Source organism: Narcine bancroftii, chromosome 3 (genome assembly GCF_036971445.1).
Source record: "Narcine bancroftii isolate sNarBan1 chromosome 3, sNarBan1.hap1, whole genome shotgun sequence".
Lineage (NCBI taxonomy): Eukaryota > Metazoa > Chordata > Chondrichthyes > Torpediniformes > Narcinidae > Narcine > Narcine bancroftii.
In genome coordinates, this window is record NC_091471.1 from 339912681 (window position 1) to 339939455 (window position 26775).

The 26775-nt window shown below is 42.4% G+C and overlaps 1 protein-coding gene across 2 annotated transcripts in view; it reads right to left on the reverse strand.

Annotated features, from left to right (window-relative positions):
* Positions 1 to 26775, reverse strand: part of gas7b (growth arrest-specific 7b) — a 454230-nt gene that overhangs the window by 65337 nt on the left and 362118 nt on the right. For both annotated transcript variants that reach the window (XM_069929483.1, XM_069929484.1), the window contains exons 6-8: positions 6558 to 6647; positions 4543 to 4658; positions 179 to 253 (exon numbers count right to left, since the gene is read on the reverse strand). In XM_069929483.1, the coding sequence (XP_069785584.1) occupies positions 179 to 253; positions 4543 to 4658; positions 6558 to 6647 (281 nt within the window). The remainder of the gene's footprint in view (positions 1 to 178; positions 254 to 4542; positions 4659 to 6557; positions 6648 to 26775) is intronic.

The window sequence follows — 26775 nt, forward strand, 5'->3', positions numbered from 1 at the left end:
CCCCGGCATGATGAGTCATTACTAAGAAATTCATCCCTTCCTGATTATGCATCTATAAGCTTTGGCCAAGACCGCTACTTAGAAAAAAAAGTATTTGCAATGAAATTCCAATTGAGAGCAATAAATTCAGATTCAATCTTGCAGTGAGGATTAGAAACAGAATGAGGCAATCACTTACCCTTCTTCCACACTTGCCAGTGGGCTCTGGGAGAGCTTTGCTAGGTTTTTGGCATAGTCCTCTTCAATTTTAATCCTTTAAAAACAATGAAACACAATATTGATCTGATTGGAAGTCTCTTGTGACAAAAAAAAATGATTTGCCAATTTGCTCTGGGCGGTGCAGAGCTGAAGTTCATAGAAATCTGGGAAGACCATTGCATCCCATCACTCCTGGCTCCATGTGCAGAGACGGTAAAGGTGCTCTGAGGTCAGAAGACCAAGCACTTGTCACACAATACCAGTCCCCAAGGTGCTCTTGTAAAAACACATGCACTTGGATGATCCATTTAAATTTCAAGTTAATGGTATTGATGGTGAGGGAATGGTGATGGTAACATCACTGTAGACCATGAAAAATTCTGACTGGAATTAGTCATTGTCTAAAACTTGTACAATGTCATTTTTTTTCCAATTTTTAATTACAAACTACTTACCTGTGAAACAAAGTCTGGAGTTTGAAGACTGCCGTCAGTCAAGATCCTCACCTCTGATTTCGTGATGAAATGAAAATCCATTGCAATCTGTCTGAGGAACACTTCCACACATACACTGGCCAAGTTCTTTCTGCTGAGACACCCTCTTCCTGAAAGTTGATTATCCCCTGCCTAATCCCAGCAATTTCACCAGGACTCCTGATGACACGCCCATCTTGACACAACATCAGCCATTTTTTTTCAACTCTGGAACTCAGATATTAGGGCTCCATTTGGACCAAATGTTGATGAAGACCAATACATTCACTGGGGTGAGAACTATCCCTTTCATTATGCTTGGGAATTCAGTTCTATTTGAGCCAGGTTTGGGCCATCAACATAGGATTGATACATCAGCCCATACAATTCCTAATTGTGCTAGAATGCAATGATTCTGCTAATGGCCAACAGTGCCTCATAGTTACTCAGTGTTGAACTGCCAGATCCATTCTGAATCAACCCTTTTTGCCACACATATCATGTGACAACAGAGCACGTCTTCAGTGCTGAGGTTGTACAGACAAGCACTAATGCCACTGCTACCCAAGGTTTTGGGCACTGAAGTTCACCAACCAGATTACATTTGGTGGTCTTTGCCCAAGTCTGATGAAATATGAGGAGGTTGAATGAGATTCATAGCGTCCTAAGCTCCTGACGGTCTATCCGTGTGTCATTATCTTTGGTGGACCAGGGCAAAGTCAGCGATGGCAATGAAAGTAACAGGGTTCCAATAGAAAAGCAGAATTCTTTGAACATAGCAATGGCAACTGGCTGCTTAGTTAACTTGTAGGACTGATCTCTAAATTTTTTCACATCCTCTATGGTGAGCTGGCTGAGTATAAATTTGTCACATCCAGTGCCCATGCAATTTTCAAATGGCAGTTAAGGGTTAAGTACAGATAACCTGGACTTAGACAAGGAGATTTCCTTTCCTAAAAAGTCCCTGGTGAATCACAACAGTTTTGGAGTATCATGGTAAATTATTGAATGATTGGTCACTAGTTTTAATTCCAGTTTTATTAAACCAAATTTAAATGATCCCACTGTCATTGTGGGGTCTGAACTCATGTCCCCAGATCATCATTTTGGACCTCTGGAGAACTAGTTTGTTGACATAGCACTATAATGGGATGTATCTGTAAACACAAATGTTTGCTTTAAAATGCAACAGACCAAGTCGGTATTAATTTATCCTTCGGTGAAATTTTTGCCAATACAGATTTGTAGTACTTCATCTAACTCGGCCAGCAGGAACTGACTGAAGTGCACCATGTGAAATGGAGGATGATCTTGATAATGACAAAACTGATATTCTGATTTATTTATGGTTCAGCAAGTAGAAGCGGGTAGAAAGTTCAGTGAAACCTCAACTGAAAACTGGGCTAATCTCCATCAGCTGCAATTGGAATAGTTTTACCAGTTTAAAATCAACACTTATCGCATCCTTGTCCTTCACTCCTTCACAAGAGGGATCTCAGCTGATCCCCCTGATATATAATGATGGCATTGTGTTAGTGCCCGCCATACAATTCGTCCAACATCGAGGAACAACTACAGGCATGCACATGAAGAATTAAGCCATCGTTACCCACCAGCCCTCCAGTGTTAAAACCAATCCCTAAAATTACCTGAAACACCTTTCATTGCCAGAGTTGGACATGCTTGTTAGCTCACCACACCACCCTTATGTGCCTATGCCCAGATGAGGGATGTATTTTTTTTGTTTGAAAATTTTATTTAAAAAAATTTTTCTCCCTCCCCTCCCCACCCCCCTATATCCACGTTGCAACTACTGTGAAAAATTTGGGGATATCCTACGATTAAGCACTGTCCCACCAAGACCACCATAGGATGATCCAAAAAGTATTTCTTTACTCATTTTTACAAGATGGAAACTGAGATCATTCAAGCTCCACTTTGTTCCTTACTGTTTTAGAAGCAAGCGTTGGGTCCATTGTTCAGCTACTGTACTCTGGTCAGGAAAATATTCATTTATTCATGAGAGTTTGGATACTTTTTTTGAAGGTTTAAGAAGAGTTACAAATGCTGAGGAAGTTCAGACCACAGATCTGTAATCAGTCAAGAGATGCATCATTGAAACCTTCCTGCTTTGCTGCAGGGTACGGGATTTGCTCTGCCAGAGACCCACATGAAACTGCAGAGCTCAGACCATCACGCAGATCCTCCTTCCTTCCCTGATAGACTCCACCTATAGATCTCCCTGCCATGGAAAAGCAGCTGATTTATTGAAAGTCATCCCCTTCAGGTACGCTCTCTTCTCCCTCCTCCCATCAGAAAGATCACAGCACACACCACAAAATTCAAGTTTCTTTCCTACCATTATATGATCCTGAATGAACGTCATGCAAGTAAAACAATGATGCTTTTGCTCTTTACTAATTGATCTTTCTCTGTAACTCTGCCCTCACGACTCTGTTTTACGCCATCTGGGTTGATGAGCTGAACTGCTTGCAAAAACAAACTTCCTCACTGGACCCCAGTGCACGTGACAATAAAAACACAAAATGCTGGAGAAGCCAGCAGGTCAAACAGGGTCCTTTATGTAGCAAAGGTAAAGATACAGAACCGACGTTTCGGGCTTAGCAAAGGTAAATAAAAAACATAACTGATTTTTTTGGGCTTGAGCCCTTCATCGAGGGATGAGAAAATGGCGTCCGAACAAAAGAGTGGAGGGGGGAAGGGGGTAGCAAAGGTAGGAGATGATCAGTGGAGAAAGGAGGGAGGGGACAGCAGCAATAAAGGTTGAGGGCTGGCTGGGTGGGTGGGTGAGGGGGGAAGGGGGGAACTGGAAAGACAGGGAAGGGGGAGGGGGAAGAAAGGGCGAGCAGGTTTAGTAGAAAGCGGAGAAGTCTGCATTAATGCCATATGGCTGGAGGGTGACCAGATGGATAATGAGGTGTTGCTCCTCCAATCAACGGGTGGTCTTGGTGGGACAGTGCATAAAGTCATGGACAAAATGGCATTAACATAGACTTTTTTGCCTTCTGCTAAACCTGCTCGCCTTTTCTTCCCCTTCCCCCTTTCCTATCTTTCCAGTTCACCCCTCTCTTCCCCCTTATCCACCCAGTGATCCCTCCTCCCCCTCATTGCTGCTGACCCTCCCTCCTTTCTCCACCTATCATCTTCTGCCTTTGCCATCCCCTTCCCCACTCACCCCCGCCCCCCCTCCACTCTATTGATTGGACACCTGCTGACACCTTCTCAACCCTTGGTGAAGGGCTCAAGCCTGAAACGTCGGTTCTGTATCTTTACCTTTGCTACATAAAGGACCCTGTTTGACCTGCTGAGGTCCTCCAGCATTTTGTGTTTTTACTTCATCCGCGGCATCTACAGATTTTCGTGATTTACACGTGACAATGAATTTGTACAGATACTGATCTACACTGACCATCTGGCATTCATGAACACTAATTATATCCCAATCTCAGGTTAAATAATTCCAATTCAGGTACACCCCATCCTACATTCCAATGTTGACAACACACCAACTTAGAGTGGCCAATCAACCTATCAATTTGGAACACGAGAAGAAAACCCGTGCGCTCACTGGGAAAACAGGAAAACTCCACAAGGACACGGGTCAAGATTGCAGGAGTTGTGTCACAGAAGTACCATTGTCCTCCCCTAAACTTTGTCAGGGAACTTACTCCTAACCTCTCTCACAAAGAATCAAAAGTGAATAACTAATTTCCATGGCACTTACAGCGGCCAACTTCCTGTTGCCGCCTAAGCATCAAAGTGGGCCACAACACAAATTTTCTTCAGTATTTAAAAAGATTAACCATGAAATAGAAGATAGCACAATTAACGAGTGCGCTCATGTAATTACCTTTCCCGAATAAACTCTGCCATTTCTTTTTGCATTTGTTTGCCTTTGAGCTGCTTCACAAGGATAATATCAAATCCAGCAACCATGCTATTGCTTTGCGTCTCCTTTCTGTCGGCCTGTTGACAGACCAAGAAAAAGAACGTACAGAAATTTTTTTTGAAATACATTAGTTTTCCCTTCCTTTCAGTTCAGGATAGCTTTTCAATGTACAAATCATGCACTCTCAATGCTGGCACGCTAGAAGTAATGACCATAGATGCATCTTTTTAAGTCCAAGTTTCACATTCCATTCTAGTGTATCTTCTGCCTCTCTAATCATTATTAGTTTTATCTAGATATTCAAGCAGCCACAAGGTTATATGATCAGGCAGACAACCATTAATGCAATGCTACTAAACAATGATAAGTCAGAGGAAGTCTTCAAAAGATTACTGCCAGCAAAATTTAGGACTTTGAGCACTTTTGTTCTTTATTTTCTGATTATTGGGAACATGATCCTGAGCAATGGCGATAACGGTGGCTCAGTTGTTGAACCCTTACTTAAGGATCACGAGAATTGTGTTGAAACCCAATTTTTGAAACTTGAGAACAATACCTCTCAGGCAGAACGACACTAGGGTGACACTAGGGTTTTTTTTTAAAGACTGCAGGCACGTAACGGCACAGTCAAGGAATTTTGCTGCTACACAGGCAGCCTAAAAAGGAACATGCAGGAATTTTGAGTCAATTCCTGCACCACGATTTATCCTGCAGGACCCCTGCAGCATAAATCGTACCAGAAAAATTTGTTGTCGGTCATCCACTGGACTACACACAAAACCACCGGGGATTGTTGCACTCAGGTACTTGCAGTCTCAGTGTGAACAGCCAACCGGGCAGTAATTATGCTAATTCTTTTCAGTGATTTTCCCGACTGCAGTCTGAAAAAAAGTCACTGTCAGGGTAAGTTATCTGCCTAATCAGACAAACTTGAAAGATTCTCTGGCACTACCTGGAAAAAGTCGGAAAATTCAACTGAGCAATCAAGGTTAGTTCCACAACACCAGTACAAACACAGATTAATTTTGCATGGCACCAAGTATAAATTAGCTACAGTGGTTCCTACATTAGCAAAGTGGCACAACTTCAAAAACACTCTGGGTTAACCTGAAGCCATGAAATTTGTCATATAAATGCAAGCTTCTGTCTTTCAATGGCCTCCTTCTCACACACCTCCTGACAATTCAGATCAAAGATTGAGGGCTGGGATTAAGTCTGCACAATCTCTGAGTCAGGGACACTGGGAAGAGACAACCTAAAGAGAGATAAGATAAATCAACTTGACCAGACAAAGCAGAGGCATGAAAAGGCAGAAAGAATGAGAAGAGAAATATCAAGGAAGAGAGACAACTATAAATTGGAAATCTGATACAATTTTATGTTGACATTTGTTGTTGATAATAATTTGAGGCATCATGATACCGAATTGACTAAAGTGCTCAACAGCATGAGGTTACCTACAAATTTTACTTACAATAAATTCAAAGATCATAATTGCATAGAATTCAGTTCATAAAACAATGTGGAGTGAAACAAGAAAATCAGTAGATGCTGGGGGTCAAGTGTAATACACAAATGGGCTGGAGAAGTTCCGCAGGATCCATTAAGGGTAACCAACATGTCAGGCCTGGGCCCTGCCCCTTCTTTTTTTGAGTTTCTCCAGCCTGTTTGCATAAAAAAAAAACAGTACTCTAATGGTCTGCAAGTTCTTGGCTATTTCACTTAAATCTTTCAGCACTAAATAATATCATGTGACAATTGTGAAGATAACATCTGGATTCAACCTGACACATTTTGCACTTCAGCAAATGTACTGAATGAAGCTTCAGTCTAACACCACACACAGCACGGAAATCATTGCTGTCCTTTTCTGAGCAGAAGCTGCCTATATGGCTGCAACACATACCCAGACTAGAAGTGACACCCACGGTAGCCTTGCTCCTATACTCGGGTAAAGGTGACAAAACATTGCTTACCCAGAAGTAGTCACAGTAGCTCCAGTCACCTGGTTTGAGCAGCTGCTGTTCAGGCATCGCATCCGGATGGGGAAAGGTAATGCAATTTATCTGTTCAATAAAAAGAAATGTTCTGTTAATTGATGACTTGACTATGACAATCCAAACAAAAGAATGCTAAGTTTTCTTTGCATGAGAACTTGTGCAACTGGAGTAATGAGTGGACAAAAGCTGATGACAGAATCATGTGCATCATTGGTTTCCATGGGCTATATTAGGGCAAAAACAATATGGCAGTTACTCACGTTCTACATTAATTTTTTTTACAATTTCCTGAATCCCGCAAAAATCCTTCACATCTTTGCCCTTCCTGAATTGTTCTGCAACCTCATCCAGATTGGGAGTCCCAATGATTGAATTTGGCTCTCCTGATCTGGCATAAAGAATCAGATACTGCTCATTAGTATTTAGATGACTGACTATGCGCTTCTTTCTGCAGAGATTGACTAATTGCATGGAGAGGTTTTTCTGAACCAGCTACCTGAAGCTAAATCAAGGCCAGAACAGTGGCATGTTCCAGGGATTCCTGAAGTCCATGGATCAGTAGAAAAGGTGGTGAGAAAGCAAATAGAATACTTGTCCACAGAGGAACTTAGAATAGAGATCAGAGAGGTATGGGAGTGAAAGCACACCAGTACTGTAAGTCCTTCGCTGAAGTTATCTTACAATTCCCGAACTACATGAAGTAAGTGGCAGTGATACACAGAGTGTATGAAAACAATGCTAGGGGAAGAGGTTATTGGTATGAGGAGAGGTTGAGAGAGTTGCTGTTACACTCTCTGGAACAAATTAGATCATGGGCAATTTAATTGAGGTGTACAAAATTATGATAGGTCTCATTAAGATGAACAAGAATGCCCTTCTTTCCTGGGCACTGATAATTTGATCGATGGAAAATTGAGAACGAAGGATGATTTATTTTTCCCCCATCCAAAAAAAGGCATGATTGTGTGGAACTTTGCCTAAAAAAACTGATTTATCAGGAATCCCCAGTACCTTTAGAAGGAACATGGATAAGGACTTGCAGAGCTGTAACCTGAAATGCTTTTGTTGTAAGTGCTAAGAAGAGGGGTTCATCCAAATAGCAGGCAATGATGTAAACATTGACTTGCTCTTTCTGCCCAGGGAACACAATCTGCTGAGTACTTCCAATAGCTTCTGTGTTCCAGCATCTGCAGTTTTTTGATTTCTCTTCCTAGTTAGCTCTGTTTAGGCCATCATCAACAGGATGGACCAAATGGCTTGTGGTAATCATGGTACTCGACACAAATTCAGACTGAAAATTAAATGTATTATAGTTATTACATGAGTGATCACAGAGCTGATCACCTTCTCTAACAGTAAATTAATTTCAGTCCATTCACTTCACTCTGACCGTTAAAGTAACCATCCTTTTGATTTGGATATACCTAAATGTCGTAATATCATCAATATTTTCTTTGTCTTGCTGCCTAACTATCTAATTATCTAAAGTAATGCAGGTCTGTTGTTGAACATATGTGTTCTCTCTCATGCCAATATGTGGCAGGTGCATTCAATATAAATTGACTACTGCACCTTGAATTTTAAAAATATTTTGTTCAGGCAGTGAGTTACAGCAAACCAAATATATTTTGTTCAATTTCTCGACTCCTAGTCTGACATCCCATTTTCTTTTTCAGTGGAGAAGAATGATTAATGATTAGTCACTTAACTTAATCTACTCGAAAATAATTGGTGTGAAAATTGGTTACTGAGTTTCACATACTTTAATGTCAAGGTCAGACCATTTGGCCAATCTCATCCACCCCATCCGTGATGCCCGTCCCATTAGCCCCCTATCCAAGTTCCTCTCCAAAGGCCTTCTAAATCTTGTAAATAATCTGCCTCAAACACCTCCTCCAGGAGCTCATTTCATACGGTGCATTCACCACCCTCTATCTCAGGGGTGTCAAACTCAAACACACGGAGGGCCAAAATTAAAAACTTGGACTAAGTTGAGGGCCGAACTAAATATTTATTGAAAATTTTCAACAACATCTGCATGTTTTCTCTTCTTTCAACATATGTAATGTTAAACTTTTTCTTATTAAAATAAATGTTTAATAATAGTTTTGGATAAACTCTTTCCAGAAGCATTAACAAATGAGAAATAAAATATTCAATAAATAATATTTCTCTATAGAGGATTTGTCAAATGTTGCTAGTGTGCTGTCGAATAGTAAAATCAGAGGGCTATTGAGAATGTGGGAGAATAATATGATTCCTGAAACAATCAAATGGGTGACTGATTGTGGGCATGAACTCTAGCAGGGCTATTTGCCATGCCCTTTTTCTATTGGTACAGATATCCTTTGATTTACACACTTTTCAAGTTTTATGCCTAATGAGATTGTATCCAGGTGCAGGACCATTTTTAACCAGGAATATATTCATCACTGTGACATGAAACTATTGGAAGATCATTTTATCCTGAGATTAAAGTTCATAATCCTTACTCAGGCCTGTGTGCGGGAGGGCGGGGTTTGCGGGCGATCGGGTTGGACAACGACAGTGCGGGGGCATCGGCTCTCGCTGCAGGGCGGCATCTCGGCGGATCAGCGGCCCCATCACTGTGAGTCGCGGGTCGGCCTGCGGCAGGGAGGGGGAATGGGCAACGGTCCTGGCGAGGTCAGGCCCCCCCTGAGTTTCTCCTGGATCCCCCTTGACCTGCTGAGTTTCTCCCGGACCCCTCCCCCTTGACCTGCTGAATTTCTCCCGGACCCCTCCCCCTTGACCTGCTGAGTTTCTCTCGGACCCCCCTTTGACCTGCTGAGTTTCTCCCGGACCCCTCTTGACCTGCTGAGTTTCTCCCGGACCCCCCTTGACCTGCTGAGTTTCTCCCTTCTGGTGTTTTCACGAGAACCACAGACTTTCGCTCATACATTGATGAGGGGGATCAAGGGCCAAACATTGTCAGGTACCTCTCTGCTGGATAAAGGATACGGTTTAACCCGCTGAGTTTCTCCAGTGTTGGGTTTTCACGAGGTAGAGTCAAAGGGCCGAAGGGCCTGTTTCTGATCTGTAATGTTTACGGACCCTGCTCTTCTTTCCGTGCCGGTGTCCCAGGACCTTTCCAGGGCAGTCTCCGCGCTCAGGACCGCGCTGGGATCCCGGTCAGCGGTGGAGGAGCAGGTGAGCGGGGCTAATCCCGATCCAGCCCACGCCACTCCCGAGATTGGCGGGGGGGTCCACCCTAGCTGCCCGACCAGCCTCGCTCTCCACGTCTACTCCGGGCACCCGCCGCTGGTCCAGTGGGAAGGCGCAGAGCGGCCGGCGTCCCCATTGCCCGGCGGGGAGCCCCATTCTTCCCTCCGGCGTCCCGACTCCATCTGCAGCTCCAAGAAACGCTGTGCCACTGGGGTTCCGGGCGCTGGGAAGCGGCCTTGGCTTCCCCTGACACCGGCCAGGCAGCGCTGCGGTGGGGGGGTGGGCGGGGGGACACGACAGCGTGTTTATAAAACCACCCACCACTACTTTTCAAGGACCAGGATTTTTCTCTCTCTCTCTCACCCTGGGACACAGCGGTTACTGTGCATGCGCTATACTGGCGCGGCGGCCAGCGGGCCACCTCTAATACATTTTTGATATGATCTTGCGGGCCAAATATAATTATATCGCGGGCCAAATTTGGCCCGCGGGCCAGAGTTTGACATGTGTGCTCTATCTGAAAAACTTAACCTCCCAATCTCCTCTTAAAATATTGTGATTCAAATATCACCTGCATCCTGTGTAGAATATCAACATGCAATGATTGATAATTCAGGAACTGATTTATATCAGGCACATGGGTTAATAGCCTTCATAACACTAACATTGTCCTGCTTCACAAGTGTAAAAAATACATTGTGCACAAATAAATGTATAAAAGGGCAAATTTTATATTTTGTTATCAGAAAGTACCTCATTGTTTATGACACATTACCCAAAAGATATTTATTGAGCATCAAAAACAACTTCGTGACCATTATGCAGATGTACATCGTGCTCCTGTTTTTTAAAACAGAAAAAAACTAATAGATGTATACACAAATTTTCAGATACACACTCAGAAGCACACCCAGGACCCACCCCCCCAACCCTCCCCCACCCCCACCCTGACCATCTTGACACCTTGGCTGACATTATCTTCAGTATATTACAAATCGTAATGGTACAAGCATCTCACAGTTAATCATTTACTCCCAAAGCACTCATAATTCAGGGAAATAACACATAAAAGGTTGCCATTTACGGACAATTTTTCCAGTGGGCTGTCATTTTCAATTGTGACCGAAAATGGCTGATAAATTCTCTAAGGCCCAATACCAGAGCTTGTCGTGTATTTACCCCCAGATTCAGCTGTACATTTATGCCACATGGGTATAATTCCTTGGTATAATTTGTGAGAAGTTCAGCACAAGATTTAACTGCAGCCCTAATTGACTTAAAGTAAAGACACACAGAAATGCTGCAGGAGCTCAGTCATAGGAGGTAAAAATATTTTACCGATATTTTGGGCCTGAGGCCTTCTTCAAGGTATAAGCAAAGAATAGGAAGGCATCAGAATAAAGACTGAAGAATGGAAGGGGAAGGAGTCCAGACCAAGGTAAGGTGTTCATTGGATATGATAAGAGGAAAAGAAAGAATTGAGTTTAGCTCTGTGAAAGGGGACAGAGAGAAAAGTGGGGGGGGAAGGAAGAGAGGAAAGAGAGAGAGAAAAAAAAATAGAGAGAGTGAGAGAGAGAGGAAGAGAGTGTGTACGCTGGGGAAAAGGTGACAGGGGGAAGAAGGGACGGGGTTTAATGGAAACCAGATGTCAATGTTGGTGGGTGCCCAGAAGGAAGATGAGGTGTTGTTCCTCCAATTTGCAGGGTGGCCTCTGTCTGGCAGTGCATGGATAGACATGTCAGCAGGGATGGAAATTCAAATGGTTTCTTCTGGGCGTAGACCAGGAGATCCTTTTTGTTTTTTAGCACCTCAGCCCTGTCTGCTGTAGTGGTGTGAGTCTTCAAGTGGCCACCCATTTCAGTTCCCTGACCCTTTCCCTTGCTGACATGTCTGTCCATGGTCTCATGCAGACCGAGACAACCTGTAAATTGGAGGAACAGTGCCCCCCCACCCCACACCAATGGATGGCATTAACATTGACCTCCAGTTTCTGTTAGCTCTCCCCTCCCTTGTCCCGCATCGCCTTTCTCCCAGCTGACTGTCTCTCTCTTTTCTTTTCTCTCTGTCATCTTTCACAGACCAAAAATCAATTTTCACCTTTCCTCTTATCATATCCAATTAACACCCTTCGTTGGTCTGGACTCTTCTCCGTACCATCCTTCAGTCTTTATTCTCACACCTTCTTGTTCTTTGCTTGTATCTTGAGGAAGGGCTCAGGCCCGAAATGTCAGTAATATATCTTAAATTCCTATCGACGCTGCGAGACCGGCTGAGTCCCTCCAGCAGTTCTGTGTTTTTAACAAAAATCACAGCGTCTGCAGACTTTCTGGTTTCACTCAGCCTAAATTGATTAGTTCATCCTTCACTGACAGAATAGCAACTCTATTAGGCCACTGTTCAAAATTGTTCAGAAACAATGAGGGGTGACATTTATCTTTCTATGATTTACTTGTGCAATTATGCACCTTTAGCCCCAGATTCTCACCATGCTGTTGACAAAAACAGTGTTTCTTTCCCACTCTATCGGATTGTGCCCATGTGGGCACTTTCACACGAATAGCAATTCAGTACCAATGCACTGTGTCCATGTGGAATTGGAACGTAGTCTACAAGAACACAATATTAGTTTGCTGCTACTGTTGTAATGAGACACCGACATGGACTCACTGACACAAAGAATAGAAGAACATGCATATTTTCAGACCATCAACACTTTATGAGGCAAAACACCATCCTTGGTGGGTACCCACACACCACTGGAATTGCCTCTCTGACACCAATGGAGGCTCATAGTCCTCAAGAATGCTATTTCATCTCATGGAAACAACTTGACACCTTAGAAATACAACTGGCAACAGAGGGTAAACCCAGGCATGTCATCGGCGAATGTCCTGTTTGCAAAATGAAGGTCAGGTTGGCCTCCTTTTCTTTTGAACAATTAACCATCTATTTCAGCAAGCTAACATTGGGAGAAATTTCCATCCCGAGAGTCATTCACCACAGAAACACACTATTTGGCCCAGTTCCTGCTGCAAACAGGTCTCCTTCTGAGATATGGATCATCTTTGGGGCAACCTACTGTTTGTCTCCAACAAGGCCTCACAGGAATTGACAAAAATAAAAGTGTATGACTCACACGCTTGTAGGATATGAGGAGGTACAAGGTATTTGTTTGAACAGGGAGAACTGAGTGCTTTAATTATAAAGTATCGTCAATCAAGGTTGCACATTTTTGGAATTCTCCATATTAGAGTTGTGGGCATTGAAAACATTCCCGTCTGGATCTCGAAGAACAGTGGAGCCAAGGGGATTGTGAGACGCTGAGATCATGGGAGATAGAGGGATTAAAGTCAACAATCAGCCACAAACTTCATGGAAGGAAGAGCAGCCCTGAAGCATCATGGGAGCTAATCTCACCCCTATTTCCGATTTTTTTTGTTTAATTGCGAAAGTTCACACTGCTGAGAAGTCACGTTCCATTCTATTTTTATTGATATCCTTTTATCAATATTCCATTCTTGTCCTTCCTGTTCTTTACATATTATTTGCCCCACTCCAGCTAGTCACTTTAGTGAACAAATTACACTGGCAGTCGGGTTGGGAGGGGATGGTCAAAACCAGATTCACTCCTCCTTTCATTGCTGTTGGCATATTTTCCCAGAAAATGCGCGTTAAATTAAGTTATTCATGGTCATCATTTATTGTGCATCTTTATTTTTCCCTCAGAAGAGAGTTACGAATTACACGCATACCGTATCAGCATGAGAAAACTTCTTTCCTTGAAGAACGTTATTGAATTATTTGAGCTTTACTAATAATACAATAGTTTCATGCTAATCATTACAGAATACGGGACAAAAGGTCAGCAAAGTCGGCAGTGCACCAGCAGGCCTATTTGTTCTATGTGTGTAGATGGCAAATTTAGGGCATAAAATTGCATCCAATCTCACCGAGAAGTTATCTTTAATAGTAATTCGATGTCACACTTAATGTCATCTTTGTTCATTATGTTGTCTTCATTTAGAGATACAGTACAGTAACAGGCCTTTCTGTGCCCATGCTATCCAAAAACGCCAATCAATCTTTTAACTCTCCACAGGTTTGGAGTATGGGAGGAAACCCACTTGGACATTGGGAGAACGTATAAACTCCTTCCAGACAGCGGTGGATTCAAACCTAAATCACGAGTGGTGTAATAGTATTGTGGTAACACCGACACAAACTAAAACATTCCTATAATTACATCTGCAATGAAAATGGTTCATTGAAGATTTCCACATGATCATTTCACACTTCAAAGATTCCAGTGTTGACTATAGTTCAGAGAGACTATTATCCTTGCTCCAGCTAACCGAATTTCTCCAGTTCCCAAACTTTTGATACTTTGAAATGATTGAAATCAAATCAAACCATAACACTAAAAGAAATTTATTTTAAAAATTTGGTGTTGAAATTATAGCTGACCCTTGACTAATTATCCAATAATCTTTTATTTAGATTCAAAGTTTTGCTCAACATGATGCAACATTGAGTAAAAAACTATGAAATTGCTAGTGATAAATATAAAATCGGACAGAATTATAGTTTCTAGTCATTTTTCAAACCGTTGAAAGGTCAGTAAATCAATTTGCTCATACATCTATTCAAGCAATTTTATTCACCAACTATTTGGTTCTCAAAAATAAATTAGGATCTGAAGTGACATTTCACATTGCAATTTCCATGGATTTATTTAATTCAGTCAACATTCTCTGACCAAAAAAAAGTCAACATTCATAATATCTAAACAAAACTAAAACAAACAACAACCAGATAGCACAAGAAGATATAAAGTCGGATAACTAGTCTTAATGAGCGTAACCAGTTTCAAGAAGCAGATTGAGAGATAATAACTCCGAGACAAGAATGGTGCAGTTGAAACTAGAGTCACCCAAGAGTGAAGGAATTCAATTCAGCAATGAAAAAAATACTGGAATTAGAAGAGTGCAAATCAATCAAGAAGTAGGTCCTGAACATTGAGAAGGCTTAAGTCTATAGAAGGGTTTAAGAATGTTTAAAGTTGAAACAATGAATTCAGGCTCCAATGAAGCAATTATCACAGTAATAGTTGAAAATAACTTGCAGTACGTTAGGGCAGCAGTGAATCGTGTGGCCACAAGTTCACAGACAGTACAACTGGGGATTGCATCCATAGAGCTGATGGAATATCAAACTCAGAGGTTACAAGTCTTCATTTGAGGGGTTCAGCAAAAGATGAATGTGGCCCAGGACAAAATCATTGGCTAGAATTTGGTAGTGATACGCTCACCATTGGGTCAAACGTGGTCACATAGAATATAAAAAGAATAATCGATGGCTTGGCTTACTTAATCATCCTAGCTCCATCGTCATGGAGAGAGTGGACACAGACTGGAAGATTCCTTTGTTGTGCACCTTGGGTCTGACTCCCTCAATAAAGTACATCTCCCAGTGGCCATTCACTTCAATTCCCCACCCCATTCACTTGCTGACATGTTTGTCCACAGTCTTATGTACAGACAGATTGGGACCCCCCCCTCCCCCACAAATTGGAGGAACAACACCCCATTTTCCATCTGGGCACCCTCCAACTGGAGGGCATTAACAGTGACCTCCAGTTTCCATTGGAACTCCTACACCCCTTCTCTCCCCATCTTCTTCCCCCGTCTCCATTTCTTTCCCCAGTCTTTAATTCAGATGCCTGTATTTTTGTCAGTTGGTTCAGGCCCCCCCCCCAAAAAAAATTGCTAGACTAACTGTTCTTTCAGCTTTTCTTTGTGTTGACTACAATCACAGCATCTATAGATGTTCATGTTTCACACCATCTCCATTTTCAGCTGCTTCAAATAAAGCACCGTTATCATCCACTGTTGATTTTTAACAATATTACAACTGCCAAGTCCAGAGTGTGATGGAATAGCTTCTACGTATCTGGATAAATGCACCTCCAACTCTTAAGCGGCTTAACAAGGCATGGAGAAAACAAATTCCATTTATCGCCTGAAAAGTTCACAGTGCTTAATTATTCAGCTTTCGCTGGCTTCCATTTGGACCACCTATAAAATGAACCTTAAATTCTTCAACTCTACCACCTTGGAAGAGAAAAAGCAGCGGGCATTTCAAACAGTACCACTTCCAATTTCCCTTTCCACTCACCTTCAAGCACTTAATTCTTGGGTCTAAATCTTGCATTATTGCCTCCCCACATTGCAATGGTTTGGGAATTACCTTCACCACAACAGTTCAATGAGATGACTCACTGCCACCTTCTAATGGGTAATTTGAGATAGAAATAAATCGTGTAAAGCCAAATCCCACCAATAATTACCCAAGCATGCAAGAGTCAAAGGCTAAGTAATGGAAATTGTGATGGATCCAAGGACAATGACTAGCTATGCATTTTCTCTTTCATAAATAGTGTGCCAGATGGCAGGTTAACTTCACCTATATGAAGTGAAGCCTCTATTCTGTGAAGAACCAGAGAAACCTAATGATTTAGAGCTGTGGCTCAAAGCTTTGAGAATAAATAACATGCATTTAATGAGAGAGAAAGTGGAAGACAGTTGATGTTCTCGCACTGCTTCTGCCTGTATATACTGCCCTTGGAATGAGCTTTATTGCATTGTAGAACTCTGCTACAAAAATGATAAGAATTGCAAAAGAACATTAATAAGGAGCATGAGTAACATTTACTGGCATCTTAAGCCTTCTCCAAGATTCAGTTACATCTTGACCTCAGCACCACTTCACCACTTTCTCTATTACCCCTTGATTGGCTTGTAATTTAAATATCATCTCTCTCCACTTAAATGTATCCACAATGCAGGGAAAACCTCTCAAAGGCAGGTAAAGTGTCACCAGGCTTTGGCACCATTTTGTGATAAAAGGAGTTAGAAAGAAAGTCACGTTAGAAGCAGCGAATGGTCAGGGAACCTGCTGCTCCCTGAACACTTCCTGAGCCTTCATATCCAGCTCTTACCCGCCAATGCACCTCCTTGATCCCTTGTGCCAAATCTCGGAAGCCGTCAACACCTGCAGCTTGACAGAAAGCCTTTGGCTGCCAGCCCAGCTAAACCAGCCACCTTCACTCCACATCTAGGCCTCAATATTATGATTGAATCAGACCGGAGAAGGAGAATCAAAACTTCAGCTCCTCAGTGGACTTCACTGTTTCATGATGTATTTTACTTTCAAGACTCTTCTTATAGGGATTAAAATTAGAAATTATAATTCATTTCCAGTGTTGAACAATGAATTCAATCAGAAATTACATAATCCAAATTAAATCAGTTTAACTGTCTAACTATAATTTCACTGCCAGCCTAGTGGCATTTTACAGAATAAGGCATGTGCTTCTGGTATCCCTCAACTATCTTGCGCAGTGTGAAGGGACAATCGAATGAATGACATTTGCAAAAAGTTGGCTCTTGTCGCTAGATATTTACCATGATCAATGTAACAGGTTACTGTCACATGTACAAAGATGCAGTGATTGAGTTTTTTTTCCCCGCAAACAGTCCAGATTAAAAAACACATGAAATACAGTTCAATTCTGAGAGTTCATGTTTAGCTTCATGAAGGACTATTATTGTTAGCACTTTACCACTTAGAAGTCAGAGTCAACTGGCATCCTTGAATGGCAAGTAAAACACAGCATGGAAATACAGAGCCCCAGAGAGAGATCAGTTGGATTAGATAAAGGCAACATTATTTTGCAATTGTGAGGTTTGTTCAGGAGTCTGATGACAGAGGAAAGAAACTAACCTTGAATCTGGAGGCAAGCAAACTCGCACATGAACCTTCTATCCAAGAGGAGAGCAATGAAAAGACTGTGGCAAGGCTGCTTTTCCAAGTTGTTGATGGAGTCGATAGATGTGTGATAGCTTGAGCCACATTCACAATTGCAGTCTTGTGTGATGTTTCTCTTATTGTAATAAAGAAACTTGGGTTCTTTTAAAACAACTATACTTTATCAGCTAAAGAACTCACTCTAGACTAGGTGGAGGCACCCATCTAGAATTCAACCAAAGCTGCCACAAACTAGTCTCCAACTCCCTCTAATGGTCAGGAGGATCACTAGCACTCTATCATGACATCCCTTTTCCTTGAGATGATTAATCTAATAACAAGACACACGAATGCAGTATTCAATTCATCTTAAAAGTTCAACACAAACATAATCACAACATAAGCAGCACAAATATTTATGTGCACAGCACAGTTCATTTTCTTTTAGAGATTCAGTCTGTCAGGTGCTTTGATAACACAAGTGCTTCAGTCAGCTCTGCTGGCCCACTACTGCCTAGCAGCGGTAGTCTTTTGCAGGCTGGATCTTCTGCATTCGTCTGTGCCTGAAGTGTCTCTTGCATTTTTAGCAGGCTCTTTCGATTCCTCCTCAGTATTTGACCTTCCTCTGTTCTGATAGTGTAGGATCTTGGATTTACTTCCACCAGGACAGTGGCTTTCTTGTCCTAAGTGTTGGAATCTCTGAGTCTCACTGAGTCATTTTTGTGCCAGTGGCCCAAAGTTTCTTGCTGACTTGTCATAGTTTGCTTTTTGTCTAGGTTCCTTCAAATTCTTGAGGAACTTACTGAAGAACTGTGTCCTTTTCTGTTTCAGCTACGATCTGCTTGGACTTCATTCAGGAAGTGATTCAGTGATCAGGTTCACGTGGAGATTCACATCTGTCTCTGTGGAACTCTCACTGTGTGCTTCACTCTGCATTGTTGCCCTGGATAATGCATCTTGACTAGGCTTATGTTTTCACATGCTTTGACACCCAGCAGCTGTTCATGTCCATCTGGGACTACTGCAAACCTGAGGTGGTTGTCTTTATCTTTAAATTTCACCTCGAGTTTCGTGTCGATGCTCTGTCCATTGTGGGCTTTGAGCTGTACAGGATTTGCATGGATGCCTGGCTTTATTTTCACTGCCCTGATGTCATACTCACAGATCAAACTGACCTATGCGCCAGCTTCAAAGGAATATTTGTTCCATTTTTATGTCATGACACAGTCCACTTACCCTGCTCAACTCTGTTCACGCTTGGCTGTCCCGTGTCTGTTAGTTAATAGTGTTCCTGCACTACCATGCCAACGAAAAGTGTATCCCTGAGGACAGTTTCTTCTATAGTGTGTACAGTGTGCACGCTTTCACTTCTGTTTTGTTTCCCTTTGGAAAAGCATTGCTTTGAGTAATCATTCTGCCCTTTGCACTTATCACAGACATTTCCATAGGTGGAGTAGTGTTTTGGTGTATGTTGAGTGCCACATCATTTGCACTTGAATGTCTCGCCATCTTTTTAGTGATTTCTGCATCCCATTTTTGGTTTGTGCTGTGGACATGCACTGTGGCTATGGTTTAGCCTTCGTTTTCACTGGTTTTTGGGCTCACGCTGTAATATGCTGATTTTTTTTGTGTGCTGCAGAGCAAACACACTAGCGTGGCAGATCTTCACAGCTCCAGCTCAGGTAAGGTCTGCCTCTTGCAGCAACCTCTCTCTCACTTTCTTATCAATAATCCCAAACACAGCTTGGGCACGGATCATTGAATCTTGCAGCGATCCAAAATTGCATGTTTTTGCTTTTAACTTCAAGTTCATTAAAAAGGTATCAACCATCTCTCCCTGCAGCTGCGTGTGCAAGCGAAACACATACATCTAAAACATATCATTTTTTTTGGTGAACAGTGCTCATCAACCATCTTGATAACCTTCTGCCTCGGAAAAACAAATGTGTTGGAAACCTCTAGTGCTTGAAGTCCAACCATAGTAAGTAGCAGAGCAATTTTCCATGCATCAGGTTTGCTATTGACTCCAATGGCTTGCAGGTACACCATTAATCTTTTTTTGAACAGCCTCCACTTGTGATCGACATTTTCAGTCCAATTTACAGTATTATACTCTCTGTGCTGCTATCGACTGATTCTCTCTCTTCACACTCCTGGTGTTTCTTGCACTCCTGATACCATGTATTGTAATAAAGAAATTTGGGTTATTTTAAAACAACTGTATTTATTAGCTAAAAAAACTCACTCAGGCTCATCTGGAGGCATCCATCTTGAATCCAACCAAAGCTGCCACAAACTAGTCTCCCACTCCCTCTAATGATCAGGAGGATCACTTGCACTCTATCATTACACTGGATAAAGGAGTTCCTGTAATATCAAGTATATTACAATGGCAGCACGTGTTTGAAATGACTGCCTCAATGGCCTTTCCTGTCAACTTCAAGTAATTCTCATGAACTATGTCATGTACAGTTCTCATTGAGCCTTTTGGCTCTCCAATCCCTGAAACTACTTAACACCATTTGCCAGTAAGTTGCCGGATCTACCCAGAACAACTGCAGAACTTGCACACATATACTTTAATACCAAATCAGAGCATAATTTGGATAGTCTGAAGAAAGCCATGCAAAGAATCTAAAAAAAAGGCTCGGTGGTCAGTGAAGGGGTAAATGCCACCTTTAAATAATGGATAAAATTTCTGCAGTACTCTGACTTACTCAAGAGATCAAGGTCTGATTCTTGGAATTTTACAGATCACTCCCTCTGATGCATGTTGGCTTCCTCATTGAACTCTATTCACACATGTGGTATTTATCACTGTTTAACTTCAAATGGGAGTAAATAGAAACAAGATAACTTATTTTATGGTCATAAAATAAGTTATTACAGACTATCATTTCTGAATGACTTTTTTTTCCATCAAACCAACTACTCCAGGATTGTCAATGTGGACTCAAACATTGCATTAATATTTTAACTTGTGTGAGCATTTTATGAACAAGATCATTTCATCATTGCTATTTGTTAGATGCTGACTGTTCCCTTCTGCGTTCTTACATTTATATACCCTTGCAAAATAGAACTAAGTCTTAAAGTATTTGCAATTAGTGCAGATTTCTCCTGCCAATAGTCTGAGGCCCAAGAATACAGTGGGGGTGGTCCACCACCTGGCCCCGTGCCTGGTTGCCTGTGAGTGATTCAGAACAGTTCTGATTCACATGGGACTATGATATATCAGTGAAAAATATCAGATATATCCAATATATCTCGGCAAACCTTCAGGGCAGCTGCTGGAAGGTGCTTGAAATATAGTAGGTAAAATATGTGGCAGAAACATTAACACCATCGGCATAATTTATAAAGATTCATTTTAAAGATGGGGGGGTTATTTAACTTTTCACCTCATGGATATCCATTTCCAGTTGCCAAGAAGAACTTACCAATAGCTTAATTTCACTTTACCAATCCTCTGTGCCTGCACTTGTTAACTATTGGGCTAGCTTTCATAGAATTGTCAGGCTACACCCATTAAGAATACCACTTACTTCAGTTGAGTGAACTGGCTCATTCAATTTCCAAGTATAAATGTACACCATAGAAGCCTTCAGGCAAGGTTGGAGATTAAATAATAAGGAAAATGATTGGAACTGTAGGTCTTTACGCATATACCCCGAGAGGGAAATGAGAGGAGTTTGAAACTAAAAGATTTTGACAGAATGAACAAAAATAAATGCTTCCACTCGGAAGAGGTACCAATCCAATGGACACCAATGTACAGCTAAAGAATGAGAGGAAGTTTAAAGGAAAAAAAAGTAGATGGCAACTTATGACCATGGAAGGTAATACTGAAATAGATTCAGATTTATTATTAGAGTTCATACATGATATCATATACAACTATGAGATCCTGTTTCATGCTGGCGAGGCAGAATTACAACTTATTGCTGGTGCAAAAAACTGTCCACAATAAAATAAATAAAAGCAAACAAATAAAGAAATATAAACAAATTGACTGTGCAATACAGAGAGATAAAAAGTGTGACAGTAAGAGTCCTTGAAAGAGTCACTGTTTGAGTTTGTCGTTGAGGCATCTGATGGTGGAGGGGTAGCAGCTCTTCCTGAACCTGCTGGTGTGAGTCTTGTGGCCCTTGATGGTAGCAGCAAGAGCACAGCGTGTGCTGTGTGGTGTGGATCCTTGATGATTCAATTGTGTTCATTGAATGATTAATGGTGAATTGGATATGTAATTGCATAATTGAGTTGGAAATTGTGTAGCTGTAGAATAGTTTGCAAACTGTCTACGGGGAACTGTGCTAATGAGATAGCTCTTCCGAAAAGTCAAGATGAGTGAACAGCCTCACCTGGTAATGTATTATTTTGTAACTACTGTACGTGGAATGAGAACTGAATCACAATGAACCAGTTTTGAGTTAACTATACATATTAGACAGAACTGGAACAACACCTGCCAGGAAAGATGTTTAATTCACCTAGAAAGGTAAACTAAATAAAATGCTAATTTTTCTAGGAGACTCTTAGAGTTAACCACACTTCAATTGGATGTGTTCCACAATTCTCCCTCATTATAGCTCTCAACTCCCAATCCTGTGGCCCCAACTGCCAAGGAGGACAAGGGTATGAGTGCAGGTGAATGCCACTAAAGGCAGACCATCCTCGCCCATCATCCTGATGTGGAAAATGTTAACATTCTTTCATTGCTATTGGATCCAAGTACTGAACTTCTCCAATTAAAAAAGTTACACCCCTGTTATCTGGAATTCAAGCCACTGTTTTAAAAAAATTGCAAAAAAAAAAAAAAAACCCAGTAGGTAAAAATATGTGGAAGTTTAAAATTGGCACGCCTCACTGTGAGTTCATCAATCACGCAATACACAGTTTTGCGTAACCGGAAAATTCACTTATCCGGCATCTACCAAACCCCCCCATAGGTGCCAAATACCAGGGTTTTATTGTATTATCTTCCCCAGCTGATCAGGAGGCCAGCTCATCAGCTTCTCCTCAAGGCTAATTAAACAATAGGTTTCTTCATCAGCAAAGCCTTCACTACATAAATGAAATTTCAAAAAAGAAAAATCAAGAGAGGATGTGTGGATTTGAAATTCAAGGCTACAGTTCACTGACCATCTCCTTCCAATGTCCATGCTCGCTGCGTAATATCTTCAACACCACACACTTACCACTCGCTATTTTGAAAGGGAACATGATCATTCATAATTTTAGAACGTGCTCCTGATTATGCGTCACGGCTGAAACTTTCAAAACCTTCTATCATCTGAGTACATACACACTGCTGCTTTATTTATACAAAAGGATTGGAAACTGACATAGAAAATCACTGCAAGGCACTTAATAGCATGAAATTATTCAAACTTAAAAAGCTTCACCACACCGCCTGCACACAACTGTTTCTTCAGTGAGCCCATCATTCCCCCTTCTACATTCTGTCCAAAGGCTTCCTAGAAAACCATTCCAACTTCTTGTCTGGACGTTGGCGTCAAGAGTTGTTCACTCTCCACGTCAGCTTGGTTGCTGACTCCATTCTGTTGTACCCCTGTAGATGACATTACGTGGTGATTTTGCACTGATTCCCAACGTGCTGCAGGAAGCATCGAGTAATTTGTCAGGTTTAAGCACAGAAAGTCGGGCTTTGGCAAAACCCTAGTCATGGTTTTTTTTTAACCAAACGGCAGATGAGGCTCCAGGAGCTAAATAGCCCACGGTGTTCAATATACAAACGAGCTGGAGAAACTCAGCATGTCAGGTAGCATCCATAGGAAGTAAAGGGTAACCAATGTTTTGGGCTTGGGACGTTCATCAGGAAAAACAAAAACCGGCATGTGCCTGGATAAAAAGGTGTGGGGAGGGGAGAAGATAAAGGAAGGAGCACAAGTTAACAGATGGATACAGGTGGGAGGGTATAAAAGCAAAAAAATCTGGGAAGTGATGGGGCAGAGGGTAGCTCTCTGATAGGGGACGGAAGGGAAGGGGGTGGGAAGCTGGAGGAAGGGAGACAGAGGGGTAGGGAAAGAGGGTTGACAGAAATTGGAAGTCAATCTTAATTCCATCTGGTTGGAGAGGGCCCAGAAAGAATACAAGGTGTTGTTCCTCCCTCATGCACTGTCAAAAAAAAATCTCACCTCTCCAGCCAACAATGTTCCCAGACTTATGGTATAACACAATATTTTTGTAAAGTGCTCACGATTATTGCTTCTCTTTGTGAGCAGAAAGCAAAAACCTCAACCAAAACCTAGCCCACTGAGCACTGTGCCAGATGAGTAAATCACAGTTTCTGGGTCAAGATTTGCCCGACTCCTGACAACAACACCCTCTACCACATCACATCGCAGACTGACGTGAACTCTGCCATTTTCCAGTTGCCCTCACAATCAGCAGTGAGAGCCAGTGGGGCTCATGACACACTTGGCAGCACTACTGCATAGCTCATCATACACAAAGGTGAACGGTTCTTCAGCATTATCGCCAACTGCAGAGGCACGCAATGCAGAACGTTCTTAAACCGTGAGAAATGCCTCCCTATCCTTGGTACCAATTCAACAATTTAAGGGTATCAGCTGACTCTGACATCAAAGAACTTACAATAATAATCCTTCGTGAAAGCCAAACCTGAACTCTCATAATCGAACCACGTGGCTTTAGATGGCAGCCAAATGGAAAACTGTCGACTATTCTCTCCTCACTTCAGGTAGTCTCTGCAGATTCACCACACTCTCCAAGAAGTCTGTAGGCATTTCAGATTTTTAAAAACAGCAGAGCCGTCAATGGTTAGCAGATCGTGGTTTTCCCCCAAGCTTTCTTGAAGTCAACAGCCATCTCTTTAGTTTTTTTTGAAACTTTCAGATAAAGGTTGTTGGCTCTGCACCAGTCCATTAGTGACTGTACGCAGACTTGTCATTCTTACTGATCAGGCCCACCACAGTCGGCAAACTTTATGATGTGGTTTGAACTGTGTTTAGCTGCACAGTCGTGGGTCAGCAGGGTGAACAGCAGTGGACTAAGCATGCAGCCCTGCGGTTGGGGGGAGGGTGCTCAGTGTGATGGTCTTGGAGATGCTGTTACTGATCACGGCTGCCTGAGGTCTCCCTGACAGGAAGTCAAGAATCCAATTGCACAGTTTGGTGTTAAGACCCAGCAGGCTCAACTCCCTTATCAGGTACTGTGGTACAACTGTGTTGAAAAGCAAGCTGAAGTCAATATACAGCATTCGAATACACGAGACTTTGTTTTCCAGGTGGGTGAGGGCTAGATGGAGGGCAGTGGCAATGGCATCATCTGTAGAGCGATTGGATCTGTATGCAAACTGCAGGAGGGCTAGTGACGGGGGCAGCAGGATGTGCCCCATGACAAGCCTCTCGAAGCACTTCATGACGATGGATGTGAGTGGGATAGGATGGTAGTCATTGAGACACAGGGTCAGTAGTGGCGGCTTTGAAGCAGGTTGGGACCACGGTGCTTCTCAGGGAGATGTTAAAGTTGTGGGTGAGAACATCCGCTAGCTGAGCCACAGATCCCCTGGGCACTCTGCCAGGATCATTAACCGGTCCAGCAGCTTTGACCTTGTTTAGCTCTATTTTCATGTCAACCACTTTGAGACACAGTATGTGGTCATTTGGAAGAGGGGGGTCTTCTTTGCTGCAATTTTGCTTTTCACCTCAAAGTGCACATAGAAGTTGTTCAGAGTATCTAGGAGAGTGGCATTACCAGCACAGGCAGATGGTGTAATCCTGAGGTTGGTGATGACTTGGATGCCCTTCCACATATGTCACATGTCCCTGATGTCCAGGAAGTGACTGTGAAGGCGCTGGGCAGTACGCTTTGCTTCCCTGATGCCGTTGGACAGTTTGTTTCTTGCCCGTTCTGAAGGCCACGTCTCGGTTCCTGAGCAGCATGCGCACCTCCACAGTCATCTGTGAATTCTGATTGGAGGAAGTTATGATACTGACGTATATTTCTCCAGATTGATGCAGTCGCCACCGATTGCTAGTTCCTTGAACATGTGCGCTTAAAGCAGTCTTGAAGTTCAAGGGTGGCCCCCGCTAGCCAGATTTCATTTTGCTTCTGAACTTGTCTGGAGCATCTGACAAGCAGTCTGTATACTTGGATCAGCATTACAGAGATGTGGTCTGAATATCCAAGGTGGGTTCAGGGCTCTGCCAGGTTTGTGTTGGAAATGTTCGCATATACAAGGTCCAGCACGTTCACCCCTCTCGTAGCAAAGTCCACGTACTGATAGAATTTAGGTAGCTTTGACTTGAAGTTCACCTGCTTGAAATCCCCAGCGATAATGATCTTGTAGTACCTAGATCTCTTTCCTGATTGCAGCAGCGAGACAGAGCACGTGCTGGGTGGTATGGGTTTTGATGAATGCTACTGCCCTCCGATACCACCCTGTATGTAGGCGTACTCAATAGTGGGGAGGGTTTTTGCCTGTCATGTCCTGGGCTGTGCCCATTACCTTTTTGGAGCCTTTATGCTCAGGAGTATTGGTGTCCCCATACCCGACCATGATGCAGCTGGTCAGCACACTTTCCACCACACATCTGTAGGAATTTGCCAGGGTTTCTGGTGTCATTCCAAACCTCCACAGCTCCTGAGGAAGTTGAGGCGCTGACGTGTTTTCTTCATGATGCCATTGGTGTACTGGGTTCAGGAAAGTTCCTCCTAGATAGTGACTCCTAAAAACTTAAATTTGCTCATCCTCTCCACCTCTGAATCCCCCCCAACGACTGTATACCTCTGACTTTCCTTTCCTGAAGTCAACAATCAGCTTGTAGATTGCTCCCCCACTAAAACGTACAACCTTACACTTCCATGCACTAAACTCTATTTGCCAATTTTTCACCCATTCACTCAAACCATCGACATCCTGTCCGAGTTCAAACATGGGGCTGGCAGGCATAATTGGTGGCCAGATCCAGAATAACCTCACACATTGATGCGAGTAGAATATCTGAGAGAGCACAAAGTGATCCTAATGGATTGAGCCTCTACATGTGGTAAGCTATAAATTACAAGAACTGCACTGGAGCCAAAATGAGTCACGACATTTGTAAATAACATAGTTATGGGCAGAAATCAAGTTGATTGATGGTCCAAAGTTAGGTGTAATTTTAAAATATGTTGCTTGAGATCAACTGAATGGAAAGAAATGTGGGAATCTGTTTTT